The 22490-nt window shown below is 36.6% G+C and overlaps 3 protein-coding genes across 6 annotated transcripts; 2 read left to right on the top strand and 1 right to left on the bottom strand.

Moving 5' to 3' along the window:
* Nucleotides 1–676: 676 nt before the first annotated feature.
* LOC103327429 (Pentatricopeptide repeat (PPR) superfamily protein) lies at nucleotides 677–5989 on the top strand. Of its 4 annotated transcripts, none has more exons than XM_008229759.2 (6): nucleotides 677–835; nucleotides 1048–1241; nucleotides 1683–3775; nucleotides 4988–5103; nucleotides 5218–5287; nucleotides 5565–5989. In XM_008229759.2, the coding sequence occupies exon 3, from the start codon at nucleotides 1699–1701 to the stop codon at nucleotides 3688–3690; it is 1992 nt and encodes a 663-aa protein (XP_008227981.2). In that variant the 5' UTR covers nucleotides 677–835; nucleotides 1048–1241; nucleotides 1683–1698; the 3' UTR covers nucleotides 3691–3775; nucleotides 4988–5103; nucleotides 5218–5287; nucleotides 5565–5989. The 4 variants fall into 4 exon arrangements, with proteins under 4 accessions (XP_008227981.2, XP_088905829.1, XP_016648837.2 ...); XM_089049703.1 differs by having other exon boundaries at nucleotides 5484–5989; XM_016793351.2 differs by having other exon boundaries at nucleotides 681–835; nucleotides 1033–1241.
* Nucleotides 5990–7936: 1947 nt separating this feature from the next.
* LOC103327430 (7-dehydrocholesterol reductase-like protein) lies at nucleotides 7937–9935 on the top strand. Its single transcript, XM_008229760.3, has 3 exons — nucleotides 7937–8133; nucleotides 8770–8926; nucleotides 9434–9935. Exons 2-3 carry the CDS (start codon nucleotides 8779–8781, stop codon nucleotides 9694–9696), a joined length of 411 nt encoding a protein of 136 aa, XP_008227982.2. The 5' UTR covers nucleotides 7937–8133; nucleotides 8770–8778; the 3' UTR covers nucleotides 9697–9935.
* Nucleotides 9936–11483: 1548 nt separating this feature from the next.
* LOC103327431 (V-type proton ATPase catalytic subunit A) lies at nucleotides 11484–17501 on the bottom strand. The gene is made up of 20 exons (XM_008229761.3): nucleotides 17196–17501; nucleotides 16438–16564; nucleotides 16247–16302; nucleotides 16107–16163; nucleotides 15803–15914; nucleotides 15663–15700; nucleotides 15450–15551; nucleotides 15011–15067; nucleotides 14842–14913; nucleotides 14663–14764; nucleotides 14519–14581; nucleotides 14304–14436; nucleotides 13866–13972; nucleotides 13410–13604; nucleotides 13080–13166; nucleotides 12841–12945; nucleotides 12576–12673; nucleotides 12369–12447; nucleotides 11946–12034; nucleotides 11484–11858 (listed from the first exon to the last, which is right to left on the bottom strand). Exons 1-20 carry the CDS (start codon nucleotides 17271–17273, stop codon nucleotides 11744–11746), a joined length of 1872 nt encoding a protein of 623 aa, XP_008227983.1. The 5' UTR covers nucleotides 17274–17501; the 3' UTR covers nucleotides 11484–11743.
* Nucleotides 17502–22490: the final 4989 nt, after the last annotated feature.

Genomic DNA, 22490 nt, shown 5'->3' with positions numbered 1-22490 from the left:
AATCCATGTTATAACTCATTTTCTCACATTCCCTAGCCACTTGAGCTAACTCCATTGGCATAGGAGGTAAAGAACTCAAAGAAATTCGACATACTCCAATTTAAACGGTATACAAGGCATGCTAACTGAAAACCTAGTACTAAGATAACACAATGTAGAGTAGTATGAATTCTTCGGTGTGATTGTCACATTGCCAACTTTAGTCTAAGCCGCCTTCTTTCTCATGAACAGCCTCTCGAAGCTAACACCTCCCACGAACATTAATAACGTACGTATAACTATTAGATCAAATTTGCAACCATAGAATAAACATTCAAAAAGGAATATAACATCTAACAAACAGAAACCACGAGTTCATTGTCCACTTATATTATAACACATGCTCACCTATATCATCCTCATTGTCCCTATATCACTTACAAACAAACAAAAGGATGATTATAGTCCCATCCCATCCTTAGATGAAATTACCAAGAAACGTTTTATTTTCTTAAAATTAGAAGACGAAAAAAATATATTGCTAAGGGCCATTAAGGCTAGCCAGAAACCCTAGAGGCTAGCCTTGGAGCTGCCCTATACCTCATCTATCAGCCCGACCATAGTCTTGCATAGCCCAAAACTTTTTGGTAGCTGTATCTTTTAACCACAAGCAAGTAGCCCAGCCCGACGAAAGGCCTAGGCGTCCGACCCAAATCCCATATTTTGCCCAGCCGTCTTCAACTCCACTTCTCTAACGTCGCTTCTCTTCCTCCTCCTCATTGTTTCTCTTCAAACCCACCACAACGCCTCACCTCACCTCCATTTTTGTTCTTCAATCGGCTCCTCTCCTCCTCAGGTATTTCAAGCTCTTTCTCTTCATGCTTTGCTTGCTTTACTTGCTTTACTTTCGACGTCGCCATAGTAAGGGCTTGGAGTTTTCATCTTAACCATGTTTTTTGTAGTCTGACGCAATATCTGGATATCTTAGCTGAAAAATCAAGTCTTTAGTTATATGGTGCATGTGATTATTTTAGCCACTATTGATTGTAGCAGGTGGTGTGTTGGCAGATGTATTTGGAACCCCACTTACCTGACAGTCCCAGTTCAGCAGTTCCCAGCCGATCTTGGAGGCTTGTTTTGCTTATTTGCTCCCAATCCCCGAAGGACCAACCAAAACCTATTTATTTTTCAGCTAAAGCTTCATTTCATACAAGCTGCAGTAACCCAGATATTCACGGGCTCTCAGTGGTGGGCAAATGAAAGTAAGTGCATTTAATTATTTAGTTTTTTCCTATTGAATATTGATCGCTCAAAAGGAAAAGAATTGTGGGGTAAATAGGGCAATTTTAATATCAGGGGAGATTGAATTACAGAAAGTATGCTGGGTGGAACAACAAACGATTGCAAAATGAACTGGAAGCATTCAAATTTTATTAGATGTAACATTTGTTGAAACTACCCTACCTTTCTTTTCCTTATCATCGGAGGTATAGTTTGCCTACCAAAGCTTTCCATTTCCTACTCCTATCCTTATTAACAAGGTCGTTTCTATTCGTAGGGACATTCAAAATTTTATATAGTCACTCAGTTTTGATTACAATGCTATATTTACCTTCTCATTTTCATTCAATTTGTGTATATGTGGGACTAAAAAGTAATTTCACCCTCTCCTGTAAATTTCTTATGTAGTGCTTGGTTTGCAGGAAAAATCAAACTTTGATGGAAAAAGTATGGAGATTTAGATTGTGTTTTCTACACAAAGGGCCAAACCAAATCATCAGAGCACTGCGCATGTTGCCAATTTGCCACTTTTCATCTCCAAAGGTATGCCCAACTAACAAAACCAAGAAAATTTTCCAGGAAAATCTTGACCCAGAAAGAAGTAAATGCACTCTCACTCATCAGAATGTGCATTCCACTTTATTGAACTGTCCTTCGGATTTGATTGCACTGAGATTCTTCTTGTGGTGTGCTCAACAACCTAATTTTTTTCACAATAGGATTGTGTTTGACCACATGGTTGGTGTGATCAAGCGTGTGATGGAACGGTACAAAACAGTTAAATCGGTTGTTAGGGAATTAGTGACTGTAGGGTGTGTTATAAAATCTCAGACATTTTTGCTCTTGCTGAGGATTTATTGGCGTGGCAGAATGTATGAGATGGTCTTTGAGGCAATTGAGCAAATGGGTGCTTATGGTTTTACTCCAAACACGTTTGTGCGTAATGTAATCATTGATGTATCGTTCAAAATTGGGCGTGGTGATTTAGCTTTTAAGTCTCTGAAAGAGACCCAAGTGCCAAATTTTTTGACTTTTAATATTACGCTGTGTAATTTATGTAAGTTCAATGATTTGTTCCATATTGGAGATGTGTTGAGAATGATGTTGCGGTGGGGGTATCACCCAAAAGTTGAGACATTTGAGATGCTTTTGAACTGTTTTTGCAAAATGGGTAATATAGTGGAGGCGCATCAAGTTTTGGGTCTAATGATTACTTTGGGCGGCTCTATGTCTGTAAATGTTTGGAGTATGTTAATCTATGGGTTTTGTCGATTGCAGAGACTTGATGTTGCTGGTAAATTATTGGAAAAGATGGTTGAGACTGGTTCTTCTCCTAATATTGTAACGTACACAACTTTAATCAGAGGATTTTTAAAGTCTCACATGGTTGGCGATGCATTCAACGTTTTAAGTATTATGGAATCTAAAGGAGATGCCCCTGATCTGGTTCTTTGTAATGTGTTAATAGACTCCCTCACCAAGGTTGGGAGGTACGATGATGCTATTGATGTTTTTGTTGGCATGCGATCACGAAAATTGTCTCCCGATTCGTATACGTTCTGTTCATTGTTATCCGCCATATGTTCTTCTAGGAGATTTTCTCTGTTCCCCAAGTTGGTTTGCGGACTTGACATAGAAGCTGACTTATTATTATGTAACTCACTTCTCAGTTATTTCTGTAAGTCGGGGTTTCCAGCTCTGGCTGTGAAGTTTTATAAGGTTATGCTCGATAGAGGTTTTACAGCCGATAAGTATACGTTTGTTGGATTATTAAATGGACTATGTAAAGCTAGAAGAGTTGACCAAGCAGTTGATGTGTACCATGGGATTGTCATGAATTACCCTGGTCAGGATGCTCATATTCATACTGTTCTTATAGATGGGCTTATAAAGGTTCGTAAATTTGATAGAGCCATTAGCATATTTAAGAAAGTAGTTTCTGAGAGATATGCACTTGATGTTGTAGCTTATGCGGTTACCATTCGTGGACTTTTTATGGGTGGTAGAACTGAAGAGGCTTGTTCACTTTATCGCCAAATGAAGGAGGTTGGTTTGACACCTAATGAATATACTTACAATGTAATGGTCTCTGGCTTTGTTAAAGAAAGAGATCTTAATATGGTTAATTTAATGCTACGAGAGATGATTGAAGCGAAAGTACGACTGAGCTACAATACTGTCTTGAGATTATCAAAATTTCTTTGTAGATCATATAATTTGATTTCAGTTATTGACCTATGGATTGAGATGAGAAATTTGGGCTTGATATCTGCTGAGGTAATGCATGAATTACTTCCCGATGAAGTTGTTGAAGGTGTGAAAGGAGATGATGGTCACATTACATTTTCGGATGCTTATTCAGAAACTGATCTACATGTGGAGACATCTGGCTCTGAAGACTTCTGTGATGTGGCTGCTTCGATAGGTTGAGACTTATATGGTTAAGATATGCCTCTTGAATGTCTTTTCTTGGAAATTCACGATTTTGAATGCTATTTCGTCTAGCATTCTAAAGGTAATATTTGTAACTTAAATTTTGTATCCTGTCCAATTGGTTATGTTTATATTTCTTTTGGCTTTTAGGGTTTATTTTAAATGTAATCATTCAATTGGAATTCGTGAATTTCTTTTGGATTTCCTGGTTGTAGGTAGTATCATAAATTCAACTCAATTACATCAACCTAACTATTACCTTAACTATGCTAGTTGTGGTTACTTCAACCAAGAGCTTTTTTCTCATTCCCAAACTCTTGTGGCTTTCACTTGTTTCTTACAAATGTTACTACATAAAATTTCATAAATGGACATTCTAATTCGCACACAAAAGTTTGTGAATCATTAAGTAGTCAATTATTACTTATTAAGTGCACAAATTAGAATTGAACAAACATATTATTCTAACAAAATAAAAGGGGAACTTGTTTTATTAGTAATTAGGGGAAAAGGTACCATACCTTATAATTTTACGTATTTATGACTTTTAGAGATGGTACAAATCACTGCTAGTTACCAATTATTGGAGTAAATAAATAGGGGGTAATTCAAGATGCTGATTATGTACTTCCTTCATCTAGATCCTTATGACTGAACATTAGAACGGTTTCTTCATTTGAATGGATCTCATCTAATCATGGCTTTTTCATGCTTCACTTGTTTCAGTTCATGCTTCATCTCACTATGATTTTGTATATTTGTTGGGGTTGCTTGGTCTGGGTGCTATCCATTTATACTTCTCCCAACATATACCACGTCAACCGTCCTATAAATCTCAATACTAGTTTGCCTAAATAAAATTGTGAATTTAGTCACCATACTTCTGCAAAGTTTCTGAAGGTGTATCCTAAGTTTGTCAACGAGTGATTTCCCTATTTGAGGGATGCTTTTTCCTTGGTGAATATTAATATTTGTTGGTCATGTTCCTGGTAGTTATTGTGGACAGTGGATGCTCAATGAGCATGGGGAAAAAAGGGTTAACTTACTGTTTAGGTTCTTTGGATAAATATTATAAAATGTTCATGAGACATGTCTTGAACAAAAATAAAAATACTAATAATAACTTTGCGATGTCAAAGTCCTGGATTTTAACCAAGATTTGCAAGAGTGCTAGAATTTCAAAGTAAAATCCATGTAAAGGCTGGATGCTTTCCGCAGTGGCTGAAATTTCTCAACTGATTCATCTGCTCTTTTCTTCTCATTTATACCCGTCGTCATTTGTCGCATTTTTCAGCTAGCACTTTATAGTTTGGTGGTGGAGCATCAAGTATATATGATATGGCAGGCAAAGGCAAGAATTTTTTCAAAGCAAATGTCGAATGCTTGATTTGGAGAAAAGCTCCACATGAGGTGTTTGTTTTCCTGAAACTTATAATGTGATTCTCCTTAATTATATGTATTGTATAGTTTGATAAATATACGTTGGCTGAAAAAAAGAGATCTCATCTGTCCATATCTTCACAGATAGTCCCTACACTACCACCACATGTACGGGAAAACAACAAAGACAAGCCTTCGTAAAAACCACAGAAAGGTGAGTGTTTTAATTTTATCTTGTCAATACTAGATTGTGCAGATGCATATGTACCTGAGTAATTGTCTCACTGCTTTTTGCTAAACATGGGGAGTGAGAGTTGAGCTGTGCTGTGTCCTCTTTGTTGATTTTGTGCAATGAGGCCATGGTAATTGGCATCTCTAGTGGAGTGTAAATCTAGTCTATAATTTAGCAGGCTAATAAAATCATGGGAAGGCTAATAAGTCGTTTCACCAAAAAAAAAAAAAAAAGAGATAAGTCGTTGCTGACCATGCAGATGCAGATGAGGCTTATGTCAAACAAGTTTCATTCCAAGGGGAAGTAGAAGTGAATCTAGAGGTGAGCATAGAAGGGAAAGTAATCCAAGTGCCACGTTCCAATTAATCTCAATCGGATGATGTTGAGAGCAAGTCTTGGAATCTCTGGGTGCATGGTGCTGGTATATATCCTTGTATCTTGCCCCTACTAAGCAAGCCTCTTGGACACCATTTTTTGGGTTTGAAAAATCCATCTTTTATTTTGAAAATGGAACTCGGTGGCGCTTGCTAGAGAGTTATTCAAACATTCAAACACATATATACAACTCCTCAATGTACACAACCTTATGTAACCTGATGACATGTTTACTTATTTGGAAAGGGAAGGGGGGAGATGATGGGTGTTAGAAGTAGTAGTTGATTCAATTTTAATTCCTTCTCTCAATTATTGATGTATCTAACGGACGACTTCCTCATTTCAAATAAGTAATACCAAGAACATGTAAAAGAGGAGAAAAGGTAAATTATATAAAAGACTTACCAAGTCAATAACTAATGATGATTACTTTTACTGTTATACGAAATTTGGCCCTACCACTAATTCGACTATAAAACAAATCTTAGAATTAGAAGATAAACTATACTAAATTGGAGGTTCGAACCGAAAACCGCAGGATTAGATCTTGTTGGCATAAACAAGGAGAATTCTGTTCTACCTAAAAAAGAAAGAAAGTCTAACGTGTTACATGATAGCGCAGCCATTAGCATTTTCTTCACTAAAGTAAGTATAAGGATCCATTGCTTGCTCTTGCTGTGATGGCATTGGCGTGTTGTTGTTCATATCATTATCATTCCAGTTTGCTCTCCCTTCATCCATCCCCATCGCCGGCGTCATGTTCATGTATTGCCCTTGATTATGGTTATAATAATTGTCATAACCATACCCATACCCATACCCATACCCCATCATCCCTTGTGCTGCTGGACCCACTGGATAGCTGCCCATGGGCCCCGTATAACAACCACCTATTTGCCCCATCTGGCCCAAATGACCCACCCGGCCCATAAGGGCCATCTGATCCATCTGACGCACATGGCTCATCTGGCCCATCTGACTCATCATGGCCTTCTGAACCATATGGCCCATATTGGCCGTTTGATGCATATGTCCAACATTGCCTCTCCCTTGTGTCCATCCAATTTTTTCTTTACCTTTTTTATCAATCTCTCCCATGCAAACCTTGGGCATCTCATCATCATCATCATCATCATCATCATCAGCATCAGATTCTTCCTCCTCCTCCTCCTCCTCCTCCTCAGGCAATATGAACGTGACAGCTTTTTTGGGTTTGCCACCACCAGCTTCCATGTTCTTGTTGAGTTGCTGTTGTTGTGGTTGGCTTTTTTCTGAAGCCCCTTCATCTTTCATGAGGTCTACGCTATGCACTTTCTTAATCTTTTGAAGCGCCTTAATAATAGTGAGTAGGTTTGAATCACTAGTATTGTCCGCCACTTCCACCACCAACTTGCCTTGGCCGAAATCAAACTCTCTCAGATGCACGCCATCAAATTTCTTCAACACGCCCGTTATTTCTTTCTCCAACGCGCCCGCTTTTTTCTTATCCTTCTTGCATCCATTAAATAATACTCCGAAAGTAAGCTGCCTGCCCATTAATTCTTGTTCGTTGTGAGAGAGAGAGAGTGAGAGAGAGAGAGAGAGAGAGATTGGTTGAGTTTGAGTGAATAATGTGGTGAATTGTAGATAGTTTAACAAATCACACCTCAAACACCTCTTTATATAGTAAACATAACTAATAAACCCCATTTCAAAACGGAAAACATATGTTTCCTTTTCTTCCTTTGGAGAAAAAATAATGCTAGTTGAACAAGGAAAAAACAACACCCTCAAAAGGAAACATCAAGTCCTCCTAATTCATCAGGGAAGAAACAACTTACATATATGGTAATATCTTACGAACAAATATATATATATATATATATTCATAAAATCTTAAGAACAACTTAAATTACAATAAGGAAAAAAAAAACAGAAACTAAAAATTACATAATTGTTAAAAAAAAATTAATAATCTCCACAACGGTCAGGAAAAAGAGAGATTAAACCTATAAACTTGCAACATGTATTAGCACACCCGACAAAATTCAACTTTTTACCGTCAAGAATTTTACCATCTGCCACTGCCAGCTGGCTTTTTGTTACTCAGTTTACTTTTCATTTAATTTTTAATTTTTGCTATTTTTCTCATCCTTTTTTATTTTATTTTATTTTTTTCGAATTGTATTTTCATTTATTTTTGCCGTGATTTATAAAGGCCGGTAAACTTAGAAAAATATACAAATAAAGGTCAGTAAAAAGGGTAGCAAAATTCCTGGCCAATAAAAAGGACAAAATTAAAAGTTGGGTCCCGGGTTTCAAACACAAGGAAGAACTCAAAAAATCAGTCTTCCGAGTCGAAACGAATCCAAATCATTCCGTTCGCGGCTTGATTATTGAATCAGAAAACTGAAAAGAAGTAATCTTTGGTCAAATTTCTAAGCGACTGAGCACCAGTTTTCCTTTGTTTTGAGGTACGATCCTAGGGTTCGCTGCTTTTTTGCTTTCTCTATATTCATCTGAGAATTTGTGCTCATTTTTCTTAATCTACTATGTTTTCTCTGTTTTTTTTTCCAGTTGAGGAGATCACGATTTTCTTTTGGGTTATGTTATGTATTTCTTGAATGTGAAGGATTTTATTATTAAGTTGTCAGTTGCCAAGGAAGAAAAAGGTTCATGAATCAATTGATTTCTGTCGTCTTGTTAGATTAGGACCCGTTTGGCTGAAATTGGGATCTCATTATGGAATAACAAATTGGTTTATTTGTTTATTTATTCTTCTGGTTTCATGGTTCTCAGATAAGGGTAAAATTGATTCTTTCTGCCACCCCAATTACCTGAAAGTAGGGCTTTTTGAGTTCAATTGAGCTTTATTGTGTAGCATGAGTTGGGTTAATGTGGGTTCAACGACAAATTATTATCACTTGTTGCTTCACCAATTTACCCTCTTTGATTATTGGGGCAGTGCATAGTTGTCCTGTGATTACCTCTGTTTTGTGAGCTCATTCTTTCCACTTATGAATGCTTTCTGCCATGTGCATATACTCTTTTTGTGCATTGTTTTCAATTTTGTGGTCTAGAGCATAAATTTTTGCTTTCTTATCTTATAGACAAGGAAAATGTCATCATATGAGAATGTTGTTGGTGGGAAGCTGAAGCTTAAGGGGAAGGCTCTGGATGTGAAGGCTCCTGGAATGAAGAAGAAAAAGAAACATAAGAAACATCAAGATCAAACATCTCTTGTCACAGAACATGAGCTCTCAGCTGGTAAGTTATCCTTTTGATATCAAGTTGAAGTCTTCTTTCTTTTTTTTATTTTCAAGTTTTAATAAGCTGCCTTTTTACCTCTTTTTATTGTCATGCAAATTGAGAAAAGTTTGGTCGGATACGTGTGTGTAAAAACACAAACGGAAATGAAGAGAACTGTTCTCTAACTTAAGATTAATTTTTAGTTTACTATATGTTTTATCAATTCTGTGTGTGATCAATGGTTCTGGGATCACCAGTACCCTCCAGTACTACTGTAATACTTAATGCCATTACTACTGAAATACTTAATGAACAGTCAATGATGCTAATTTCTTTGATTTGGTCATAGTATCATTATATGCAATGTAGTTTTTCTTACTAAGTAAGAGCCAACCTAGTAACAAAATTTGATACTGTTTTTTAATTGAAATATTACGATGATGTTTATCTGGGTTCCTTTTCATCATCCCATTTAGTTTCCAAAATTATTCCTTTTGTTTGAATTTAATCATTCAATGGGTATAGGTGGAAGTACAGAACTATCAACGAACCCTGATGAGGAAGAAATAAATGATGCCAACAAATCAGGTGAGGAGGGGAAGGCTCCTCATTACGATGATCATCTCACACCCGCAGAGAGGCGATATATAGAGCAGAGAGAGAGAATTGATACGCATAGGATGGCCAAGACAGCGAATAAATCCCACCGTGACAGAATTCAAGACTTCAACCAGTATCTGGCAAACATGAGTGAGCACTATGACATTCCTAAAGTTGGCCCTGGCTAAATCTGGGAAGTCGTTGAAGATGAAAGCCGAAGGATCAACCATCTCATTTGTCATTTTGAAGCCAGTGCTATATGTATGGTCTAGTTCATGTGGACATCGAATTTACGATTTGTATTCTATATGGCGGTTTCTGTTCAGATCTGTGTAGATTGCTAATGACATTTTATTCGCACCTTGCTTTTGTGGTACCAATAACGTGTTTAGCCCTTATGAAGTTTGCATGTCCTTCAAAGCCTTCATATTCTACGACCATCTCAATTTCATTGCTAAGCTGAAAGCAGTAACTTGCTTCCTAGTAGTCTCTTCGTGTCCGGAGGATGATTACACGGCCTTATAATCTCTCTTTTGTTTTTGCCTGGTGAATGCGTTTTAATCTTTCTAGCCTGCTCGAGATCTAGCAGGTAGCATGGATATTTCTTGTCTGGTTTAGGTGTACAAATTAAGTGGAATTGATCACTATAAAAGTCACGTATAGATCATGGCCCTCCAAAAAGGTCATGGGTTGGGGCTTTGTAACGCAAGCATGCTAAGGGTAAACATCGGGAATGTGCTAACTAATAGGAGGTACCTTGTTGATTTACCGAGCTTTAGGTTTGGAGCTAGAACTAATCACTTCTTCCACATCCCAGCTATACAGTGATTCAAGCCAAACTAGACACCTGTCTCAAATTATTTTCCGAATGGTGCTACTCGGAGAAAAGGATGGGAAACATAAGCAAGTTTTTGGTGAGACATATAACACCAGCATGTGGCTTTTCATTCCGCTCATGATTTAACACGTGTACGTTGATTATACCATGCGACCGTACTACAATATTGCATTAATGTATCAGAAAACGGACGGGATTTTTGGATCATCTTAATAAGGGCATGTTTGTTATTCCTTTTACTTTTACTCTGTGCCTTCATTTCCAGACTAAAATAGACATGCAGAAGAGAGAAATGGCCAAAGGAACCAATAAATGACAAATGGAAATCATACATACCTTATTGCCAAGGGCGGAACCAGAAATTTTTCAACGGGTGGGCTAGCTAAAGTTATTAGCTTTAAAATTTAGTGATTATTTTTTTTTGGTACTTACAATTTCTATAGTCTTTCTAGAAATAAAAGTAAACATTAAATCATATAAACCAAGCTAGTTCATAGCTCCATAGACTAATTTTCAATAAGTTTTAACATAAACCAAATAAGGTTTAACACCATAGTAGATTGAACATCTAAGATTTTTTTACCTAGATTGATCTTAGGTTCTTTCATGCATTCATATTATAGATGAAAAGTTATATTATGTAAAAATATTGACTAAGTATGAAAAATAGGTTTTCGAAATAATCATTTTCTTAAGATAATTTTTGGCGGCTTTTATTCCTTACACATCAAATAAGAAAACTTGATTTTATGGGATTTTAGTATGAAGTATATATTGACTTAATGAGCCATTATTTTTAGCCTAAATCGTATTTTGCACTAAAACCGATTTTTCATATTTTGATTTAGTGGGAATTTGATTTTCTAGTATTTTTATTTGAATCCAAATGGGGGGTACTTCTTTATTTACATTGTAAACTTAAGTAAATGGAGTAATATAAAAATAAATAAAAGTAAAATGACAAAGACATTTACTTAAATGTTAAAAATGGAAATAAGGTAATCAGTAATCTGTACTTAATACTGAAAATAAGTTAAATATATATATAAGTTTTATATTTTTTTCTTAAAAAACCACACTGCTACAGCCCACTGTAGCCCTTAGTGTGGTTCCGCCCCTGCTTATTGCTTAAATACATTAATAAGGAATGGGATCTGGTCTCTTATTGTGGGAACAAAAACCCCAAGGGAATGACAGGAATACAATAATTAAAACTATAACTACACATTCCAACTAGAACTGCCACATGATCAAAGCAAAAGTGGTGGCACAACAAAACCTAAAACTGTCGTTCTTCAGGCACAACAAAAAGAATCCACTGTAACTCAAACTGCATCACCACGCAATTTATAACAGCCACTCGAATAATCTAAAACTCATAGTTTTGCGATGTTCAATCATCGGGTTTCATCCTCAAGAGCGCGGAAACCACTTGTCAGGTCCTCGTGTAGCTTCTTAAATTTTCCCACAAGCACTTCTTCCCCTTCTGCCGGATCCTCAAATTTTTGCGACCTGCACGCCACCATAAAGGGGTTAAAGACTTGTTTCCTATAAATTATTGAAATACTCCCTCCTGTTCAGCATTATAATGTTACTTACACTAGGCGGTAAAAGAGATCTCCCAAACGGTGCTTGATTAGGCTGTAACTTATCTTTTGACCATCCATACCAGCTGCTTTCTCTACTGCCTGCATATTGAGAACCACATCATATCAACAAAGGACCCACCCACAACCACTGCTCAATCAATTTGCCATTTTAAGTTGAACTTGAAAGTTCTCCATGTATGATAAATAAACTGCTTAATTCTTATCCATTGCACCCTTCTAGGAGCTGGTTCCGGGTAAAAAAATACGTATAGCAATGATAACATTAATATCCATCATTTCCCTTACTATATGAACAGGAAAGAAAAAACTCAATCAACCTAGACACGATTCTTCACACATACCGAAGATATTTGCTAATGCAGAAATAGTAGGTCATATAAAAAGAAAGGAAAGAAAAGGATAAACAGTTCACCTGATTGGCCAGATTAAAGTAATGAATGATATTCCGCATCATCCAAACAGACTTGTAGAATGGGCAGAATTTGTCATATCTGTCCAGCCATGCGAACCATGTAAAAGATCAATTAGCTTACCAGGCCCAACCAAAAATAACAAAGAAAAGAAGATATTGATAATTAGAACAGGTATAGGTCAACAGGACTACAGAGCTGAAACTCACGGAGTAAATGCATTCTGTGCGAGATAATCCTCTCTCAGGAGCTTTGCAGTTTCTAAGGTGATCTTATCTCCTTCAGCCAAAGCATCCTTTCCTACAAGCTGCAGTAACCAAGATATCAATTTAAGGCCTAAAACATCACCCCACTCTTTAATGTTTATGGTAATTTGTAGTTGAGTGTTATTGAAGTAACGTGCAAATATATAATGGTTTCTGTCCTTAGGATTGAAGAACCCCCTAATTCATAGTGCAAGCAAAAAGAACTTACTTGGACAATTTCATTCAGATCATCTTCTCGTTGCAAAACCTCACGTGCCTTTGTCCTGATGTTGATAAAATCAGGATCAAATTGATCATAGAAAGACTCCAATGCCTAAGAACAACATACAGAGAAACAAGCCAAACAATCAACAAAAAGGAATGAACGATCAATATGGTTTCAATCAGTGACACCAAAAAAGGGGCCGCCTTTCATAAATGATAAGGAATAACAGTTAATGAACATACTGTTGAGTACTTAGAGTAGGAAATAAGCCAGTTCACAGAGGGGAAATGCTTCCTCTGGGCAAGTTTTTTGTCCAGACCCCAGAAAACCTGCAAAAAGGGCAAAAAATCATTAATGAGAGTAAAAGATTAAGGTAAGATAATCAAAGACGTCTTTTCCCGGGAGGAATAGACCCTTACTGGTGGAACGAATCAAATGTATTATTATTGCTGCTCTCAAGCTCATAAATTTGGTGCATTTATGACTTAACAAGGCAGGCACTTGCAAGGCATCAACAAAAAGCCTTCTATTAGCTACAATTTCATGCATAAAAATGGCATTGAAAATTATACCTGTACAATGCTAAGGGTTGCAGACGTCACTGGATCTGAGAAATCTCCTCCTGGGGGAGAAACAGCACCAACAATAGTCACACTACCAGTACGCTCTGGTCCACCAAGGCATTTCACTTTACCCGCACGTTCATAAAATGATGCTAAACGTGCTGCCAAATAAGCAGGATATCCACTATCTGCTGGCATTTCTGCCTGTAAAAGCAAGACAAATGCAATTAAAGGATGGAAATAATATTTCATTTATAGAGGGAAAATATGAAAGCTTCCTAAGGGGTTTGCGAACGAAAATAAGCCATGTGACAATTTTTGTGTCTGCTTGTGGGTGGGTGGGTGTGTTTGTGTGTGTCACAGAGAGAGAGAGAGAGAGAGAGAGAGAGAGAGAGAGAGAGAGAGTATAAATCAATTAAATAGCATCTTTCTGAATAAACAAACAAAATAAAGGAAGAAAATTACCAGCCGCCCAGAAATCTCACGCAATGCTTCAGCCCATCGAGAAGTTGAATCTGCCATCATGCTGACATTGTAACCCATATCTCTGAAGTATTCAGCAATAGTGATTCCTGAAAATTTCAAGGACACAAGTTGAAGAATATGAAACCAATTCCTAAAATAATAATTAGACTCGAACTCACCAGAAGACCAGTAACATCAGCAAATAAAAGTTAACCAAATCTAAGTAATTTTTCCCAGAAAAAATCTGTAGAAAAGTTCAATTCCTATCTGAGCCACAGTCAATCTCTATGCTTTTTGCTGGCCAATGTAATGGACCATTGAAGGTGATGAAGTGGAATGAAATCAAGTACTTTTATAAGAATAAAATATCAACCTCTCACACTCTAAAGTTCTTTATTAGATTAGTGAAAGCTTAGTGAGACAGCAATTAAGGTTTACCAGTATAGATTGAAGCTTCACGAGCAGCCACAGGCATGTTAGAAGTGTTGGCCACAAGTGTTGTGCGCTTCATCACAGATTCTTCACGGCCATCAGGCAAAGTCATGGTCAATTGAGGAAAATCCATAAGCACCTGGACCATTGATTACTTTGACTTGATCAACTCCAAGACAGTCGAAATAGGTAAATAATTATCTGATTATAGAATAACATACCTCAGCCATTTCATTTCCACGTTCTCCACAACCAACATAAACTACAGTGTCTGAGTTAGAGTACTGCACACAAGCAAAACATCTACTGTGAAGTCCAGTGTATAAATAACAATAGGAAATCTCTCATAATTAATCAATGTGTACCTTTGAAAGAGCTTGACTAATAACCGTTTTACCACAACCAAAAGCCCCAGGAATGGCACACGTCCCACCAAGAACAGAGGGGAAAAGGGCATCAAGAACACGCTGATATAAAACAAAGTTGTCAGAAACCACTAATCCCAAAAGATAAATAAAGTCGATAGAACAAACATTTAATCTACCTGTCCAGTGAGTAGAGGGGTATCAGCAGCAAGCTTTGATGCAACAGGCCTTGGTGTACGTACAGGCCATGTCTGCAAATATGCATACCAAATAAAATATAGTTTACAATGATGAACCATAGTGTATGAACACTCTGAAAGCACAACCCACAGAGCAAACTATACAAACCTGAAGCATAGTAAATTTCTTTTTGACACCTTGAAACTCAAGCTCTAACACAGTATCCTGCAAATGCATATAGGAAGAGTCAATGCATTGATGACAAAGCTGCCGAACATGCATCTCATGAGTTTAAAAAGGATACATTATGTCCAAGAGGAGTACGCATCATGGACAAATTTCAAATTATAATTCTCCTTCTATACTATTTCATGGAATTATGAGTTCCAATGTCTTCTAGCTGTCAGACCATGATTTCAAAAATCCACCAGGTACATATATAAAGTTATATATCTTCTCAGTCAAGGACATGCTGTATACAGAACCGTGTATATATCATTTGTATACATGCAACTGTATATACATACTCCAAACATACTACAATGTCAGTTGACAATGATGGTCATAGAATGGGATACCAAAATAGTAACTTAAAAATCAGTCAAACCTTCAATGAATATTGACCAGGTGGTGCGACGTAAGTAATTTTGCCCATAGCATCGGGAGGAAGCGCAACATGGTGCTCCATCAAACTATTTTCAAAGACGGTCTGCAATGCAAAAAATGCCATCCTAGAGTTAGATTCAACTTGAAAGAAAATGATCATACTCGAGTATTCATAAACTACATAAATCCAACAGTTCAATGCTACAAAACTTACAGCATACAAGTCTCCACCAGTGAGAGTATCACCTTCACCTGCCATCAGCGGTGGAAATGAATTTCAAAATCAAACTAACCATATTAACAATGAATTTAATAATTGCCGCTAAACAGCTACACAAATTTGAATTAGGTTACCTATTTTTTTAGGCTGAAACTCCCAAAGTATATCTTTGTCAAGAGCTGGGACAGATACACCACGTGGGATATAGACATCACCAGATATCTTTGCAATAGTTTTCAAAGGCCTCTGCCATGATAAAAAAATAAAATAAAATAAGAACCAGGTAAGCATAAAAAGTTGCTCCAATTAATAAAGTTCTCTCAAAATTCTCAAGGTTCACTTTTGGCTAAAGAGAATGCAAAGTAATAAATAGAATCAATTAGTCTGCAAAACTAAAAAAAGGAAAAAGAATAGCTTCAAAGTAATGTTCAAACAAACCTGGATTCCGTCAAAAATATTTCCCAATATTCCAGGTCCCAACTCCACTGACAAAGGCTGAAACATCAAAATAACAATTATTAGCTGATTCAGTTAAAGCAACTTAAAACAAATAGGGTCAAACAAGATGACAGACTCACCTTCCGAGTACGTAGAACAGGATCGTTCACCATCAACCCAGCTGTTTCCTCATAAACTGAAATGGTCATGGAAAATAACTTATGGTTATAATAAAAATTAGCTAATGATTTCTTTTACGGAAATGAGGGAAGCCAAACACGACTAGATATGAATGCAAACAAGAAAGCATGAACATGAAGAAACAAGTAACCTTGGATTGTGGCAGAATCTCCTTCTAACCGAATAATTTCACCAATCAAATTATCATGTCCAACACGAACCAGCTCGTACATGGCAGCTCCAGCCATGCCATCTGCAACGACGACTGGTCCTGAGACCTGTTAATTATATTTGCTAAATCCAATTAGCCAGAAGCAATTCACGCAAAAACAAACTCCACAACCCTCCGCTACAACAATAATAATAAAACAATAATTATGGCAGTGAACAAATAAAAGATACCTAATTAAACAGGTCATAGACACATGATAACATAATAACTCATGATCAAAAAACCCAAAAAGGAGAAGTTCGATGTGACTCGTGATTAAAGCAGCAGGAAAAGTACTCTACTTTTGCTGCTTCAACACACAAATACCACTAAATGAATTAGGTGATTCTTTCCATACTGTTTCATTTTAGATTTCAGTATCTTTCTACTCCGATTAATCAATCACCCATTTTTTTTAGAAATGAAAATCGTACCTTCTAAACGCACCAAGCAATCAAACATACTGATCACAATGAACATATGAACGACACTACTTGGATCAATTAAACAAAACTAAGCCATTTCATTCAACCATAAAATCACAACAATTACAAAATCCACAGCAACAGAGCACTGATCCAACCACTTAAAAATTCGATTAGAACACAAACAAAACAGATCGAATTGAATATCGAATTCAAGGAAACTGAAGAAGATGAATCTGATCCGTTCGAATCGATTAGGGAAGTGGAACGAACCTTGCGGACGTAGCCATACTCGCTCTCCTTCTCGGAGTCCTCAAATGTGGTCAATCGGGAACCGTACACCGCTGGCATTTTGGGCACGGATCGGACCGAAAATTCGAGATCTGACGTACAAAGCTCGACCAAAACCCTATAGGGTTCCAACCGAATTACGGAGAAGATTGATAGGGAGAGAGAGAGAGAGAGAGAGAAATTTACAGACCGAAGAACAGAGAGAGATAAAGAGAGAAGCTTTTAGAGGACCCCCGACTGTAGTTTATGGGATGGTATAATTGGTATCAGAGAGAGAATAGAGGGCCTGATCTGCTGCGGCCGACTGTATTATCTATAACTACATGCGGTCCGGTTGCGACCTGCCACGTAATGAGGGTCCCACAGTTTGCGGATTTAACTGCTGACGTGGTGAGATATAGTTGGTGATACGTATTAAAATGTGAGGAACCAGAAGCCAACGGCGTTTTGCCACGTGCCAGATGTAGGATGTTTCCTGGAAAGTGGTTTTTTTCTTTTGTTTTTTGTTTTTTTGGATCTGTTCTGTCACTGGACTCTCCATATATTTCCCTGACCAGTTATCAATTTCCAAGTCACAAGTGTGCTCAACAATATCTCTCCTCTACCCTTTTCAACCTGTAGCTGAGTCACAAGGACCTTGTCACAAGGGTTCTTTTGTAATCTACATATTTAAATATCTGGATATTTTAAATGTGGATAAAAACAAATAAGGCTGTCTGGTGCTGGTTGTGGCACATGCTAGGTGTGGTGTCTTGTTTGTCCTCATCATCTTTATTGTCATTTATTTTTCTATTACATATATAGAGCTAAAAAATCAATAAAATAAAGCCTTTTTTCAGAATGTATTATAGAGTGAGAGAGGATAATATATTAATATTGTTACTTGGTCTATTGGTTGATAAAATTACACATATGGGGGTGACTATCATATTTAATGTATTTCCAATGTATTCATTTTTTTTATAACATGTAATTAAATTCTAGCCTCTTTTCACATGTCACGCATATGGTTGACCATAACATTTTATGTATTTCCAATGTATTCTGTTTTTTCTAACATGTAATTGAATTCTAGCCTCTTGGGGCATGCTCACGCGTGTGCCTTAGCCTTTTTTGTTTTTTTGTTTTTTTGGGTATCTTTTAATTAGTTAATTATTGGTGTATATAAAAAGATTGTTCAAAATATCATAAAATACCCTTGAATAATGCATACATTAAAAATTGAAATTATTAATTAAATGAACATAATATGATAAATTCACACTTTTTTACATTTAAAAATTTTAAATTAAAAGAAAATTCAGATAATTAATCTTATTTTTATGGAACACAACTACCCATTATCTTTTAGGCCGGAAGCGAGTACGGAGAGGCTAGTTATAAATAAACAAAAAAAAGAAGAACATGGGTATAGTCAGCGAATGAAATATGAGTGGACTTAGTAGTAACTACTTTTTCTTAATTACTTAGGTGTAATTTGTTTTTTATTTTTGTAATTTAGCAATTAGTTCTTTTTTGCTATTCTACTCTAATTATATTATATGTATTGTTCTAATTTTTTTTTTAACCACGGCCATTTTCAATTTTTTTTTTTTTGAATGTTTCACCATTTGAGACTTTTCCCTTATATATATATAAGATATAAAAATCTTACGCATGGCAAGAGAGTTTTATATTTTTTTCGTCTTAGAAAAAATGATAAAATTGGTTTACCAAGGCCCAAACCTAGACATATGCCAATGATATGTTGCACTTCCCAGAGTTTAGAAAGGTTTCAAGCAATAATTTTGTATGTTGGAGCTCAACTACGTAAACATCAGAGGCCCAGTAATTGTAAATCATTAGAAGATCGAAATATTGGTCAAGAATTCTACAAGATACTCGAAATTAGTTGCGTAAATGTTGATAGTCAAGTCATGCTAGTGGATTTGAAGAATGCCACCTGTGAATTATGTGGGTAATTCAGATCTATGTGGGCATGAACTTCGTAAGTGGATAAAACCTCCCAAGTTTGACATTCGTGATTATGTTTAGGAATCATTTATTCTTCACTATGATATGGTTCGGAGGAAATATTTGGAATGGGAAATTTGAATATGTTCATCATAAAAAATCAGATTTTCCAAATATTATGTTCCTATAAGTGGAGTGGATACCATATCTCAAAATTATTTCATCTTACCAACCTTTGTGCTTACTAAGCAAAGAAGTTACTTGTGAGCTTAAAGAAGAAGACAAAATATGGAAATATTGTGTGGATACGACACTTTTCACTTTGGGATTTTGGTTTTAAGTTAGTTGGGTATACTAAAGGATAGGTTTTCATGTAGTGGAACACGAGATATTTGTTCAAGAAATTAAGAATGTTCATTGATCATTTATCAAATGGTTTATTCATCTTTATTAATAGGGTAAAGTGCCGAATACCCCCCATGGACTATTTCGATTGTCGAAATGTCCACCATGAATTAATTTTTCAGCCAATTTAGCCATCGTATTAAATTTATTCGCCAATTTCGCCCCTGCTGTTAGTTTTTTCATAATTCCATCCAAATGTCATCAAAAACACTACGTGAATAGCACATGTGGCTTCTGTTGAGGGTAATCTCGAACTTTTCCCATCCATCAACAGTGACACCTTCTTCTCTACTTCCTCTGCACTTGCAAACCCTTCTTTTGACTCAACTGGTATCCCCAACTTCATCTCCTCCATCAAAACAACACCATTCACCGCCTGCTCTGCATACAAAGGCCATGCCGCCATTGGCACCCCATAGGTCACACTGCTTCAAGTACTGAATTCCACCCACAATGAGTCACAAACCCACCTACACATCCATCGTGCAAAATAACAGCCTGTGGAGATTATTCTCATGATTAACAAGCACAAATTGAAGATTATTCATGGAAGCCACCATTGAAATAAATTATCTCACTTCCCTAAAAGAATCTCATTGCCTTTATTGGCTTCAACAGGTACATCACTGTCGCTTCCTTGTTTTTTCCTTTTTTTTCAACAATTCTTCTCTCTTTCTTACACTTGGATCCTTTAGTTCCTTTTTTCTCTTTTCCTCAAGCTTCTCCCACATCTCGTGGCAACTTTCATCTTCTCCTCTGCACTATCAAAAAGGTTCAGCATTTCTGTGGAATCACAACTTGAGATATCTATTTTCTTAGCAAGTGCAAATGACCAATAAAGTTTGGCCATTTCAAATGCTGCTGCCCCAAGGCCAACAGCCCCTCATGAAAGTCTTGCTTGATCGACAGAGCCCACGACTTCACTACCAGGCCTCTGTTTTTTGTCCTCTCCAAGAACTCTTTGGGTAGCAGAATCTCTAGATCTGGCTCTACCAGGCTCGAACCCAGAGGGCTTCTCACAACCCACAAGAATCTCTGTTTGCTTCTCTCCAAACCCATGGCAATCTTGATTAATTGTGCCTCGGAGAACGCACCTCTGCTCCCGAAGCACAAGAAGACTACGCTCTGGCTCGGCTGCTCATCCAACCATATCAAACACTTGGTTGACCTATCTTCGCAGGCACTTGAAGCCTCATTTTTAGCATCGAAATTCAATGGCTCGGGGTTTGATGATTTGGAACGCAAGAACCAAAGCTAATGGCTTTGATTACAGATGGCTCGAATGCTTGGAAGGCGTTTGTTATAATTCCTTGTGATTTTGGAAGACAAGCAGCAAAGTTGAAAAAGGACGAGATTGCCCTAAACAGAAGCCTCACGTGTCATTCACATGGTGTTTTTAACGGGCATTTAAAAGGAATTATGAAAGAGCTAACGGCATGGGCGAAATTGGCGAATAAATTTAATACGATGGCTAAATTGGCTAAAAAATTAATTTATGGACAGTATGAAGCATATTGTTTATGAAGTTGAAAGAAAATGTAAAAAAGTTCATGTTGATGTCTAGAACTGGCATACTGAAGCGGATGAGTTCACTCGAGAGGCATAAACAATTTTGGAAGATCAATGCCATAAAAAGACAAAGTGTTTCTATGGAGTATGCCATAATATGATTTCCTATCATCAACGTCGTAGGAAATCAACAAAGTTGGCTAAAAAGATCCAACTCCATGAACAAATAGAGTTTTCCAATGTTTCTAACAATCAATTGGATGGGGAGGAGCTTAAGCTATTGTTCTTCTAGTGTGAAATTATGGTAGGGGGAGCTGTACAATATATCTCGGGAACTTGTTGTAATATATATGCTATGGTTTTAGGTTTGTTCAAAAATAGTTAACAACATTCTTATTCAAAGTTCATACTAGTTTCGTATTAATCAATTATCGCATCAACTTTTACATTAAGTCTAAGTACGTATCGAGGTTAAGTCATACTAAGAGTAAGCCTATTCATGGAGGGTTGTTTCATAACCACACTACATGAATCCATCATCCCTTATGGAATGGAACATCCATATTTGAGAGAATTTGATAATTTTTGGCTTTTGAGAAGAATGATTTCTTCATGTTTTCTAACTCTTTTCTTTATGGTGGATTCCTTAGAGTGATGCGTCATCTTAATCATTCATCGCATCAAGTTTTACATTAACTTTGACTACGTATCTGGAAAGCAATTATTCATGCAATAATGGAAGTTGAACATCAAGTGGGTTATTTATCTAATTCACTACAAAAGCAACCTTGAAAATCTAAGGAGCCAATTGAAGAATGTAGAAGCTGCAAAAGACACTATTAAGCATATTGTTAATGAAGTTGAAAGAAAATGTAAAAAAGTCCATGCTAATGTCTAGAACTAGCACACTGAAGTAGATGAGTTCACTCGAGAGACACAAACAAGTTTGGAAGATCAATGCCATGAAAAAACAGTGTTTCTATAGATTATGCCATAATATGGTTTCCTATCATCAGCGTGGTAGGAAATCAGCAAAGTTGGTAAAAAGATCCAGCTTCATAAACAAGTAAAGTTTCCTACTATTCTAACAATCAATTAGATAATGAGGAGCTTAAGCCATTGTTCTTGCTGTGTGGAATTATTGTAAGGGGAGCTATACAATTTATCTTGAGGACTTGTTAATGTATGTTATGGGTTTGGGTTTGTTCAAAAATTGATAATAACATCCTTATTCAAAGTTCATACTAGATCCATCTTAATCATTGATCACATCGACTTTTACAATAAATTTAAGTATGTATCTAGGTTAAGTTATAGTAAGGACTAACCTATTCATGGAGCGTTGTTTTATTATCACGTTACATAAATCCATCATCCTTTATAGAATGGAAAATCTATATTTGAGAGAAT

This window comes from Prunus mume, linkage group LG4 (assembly GCF_029339155.1).
Source record: "Prunus mume cultivar Tortuosa linkage group LG4, ASM2933915v1, whole genome shotgun sequence".
NCBI lineage: Eukaryota > Viridiplantae > Streptophyta > Magnoliopsida > Rosales > Rosaceae > Prunus > Prunus mume.
Note: the sequence above shows the minus strand (reverse complement) of the source record. Positions and strands in the feature narration are given on the sequence as shown.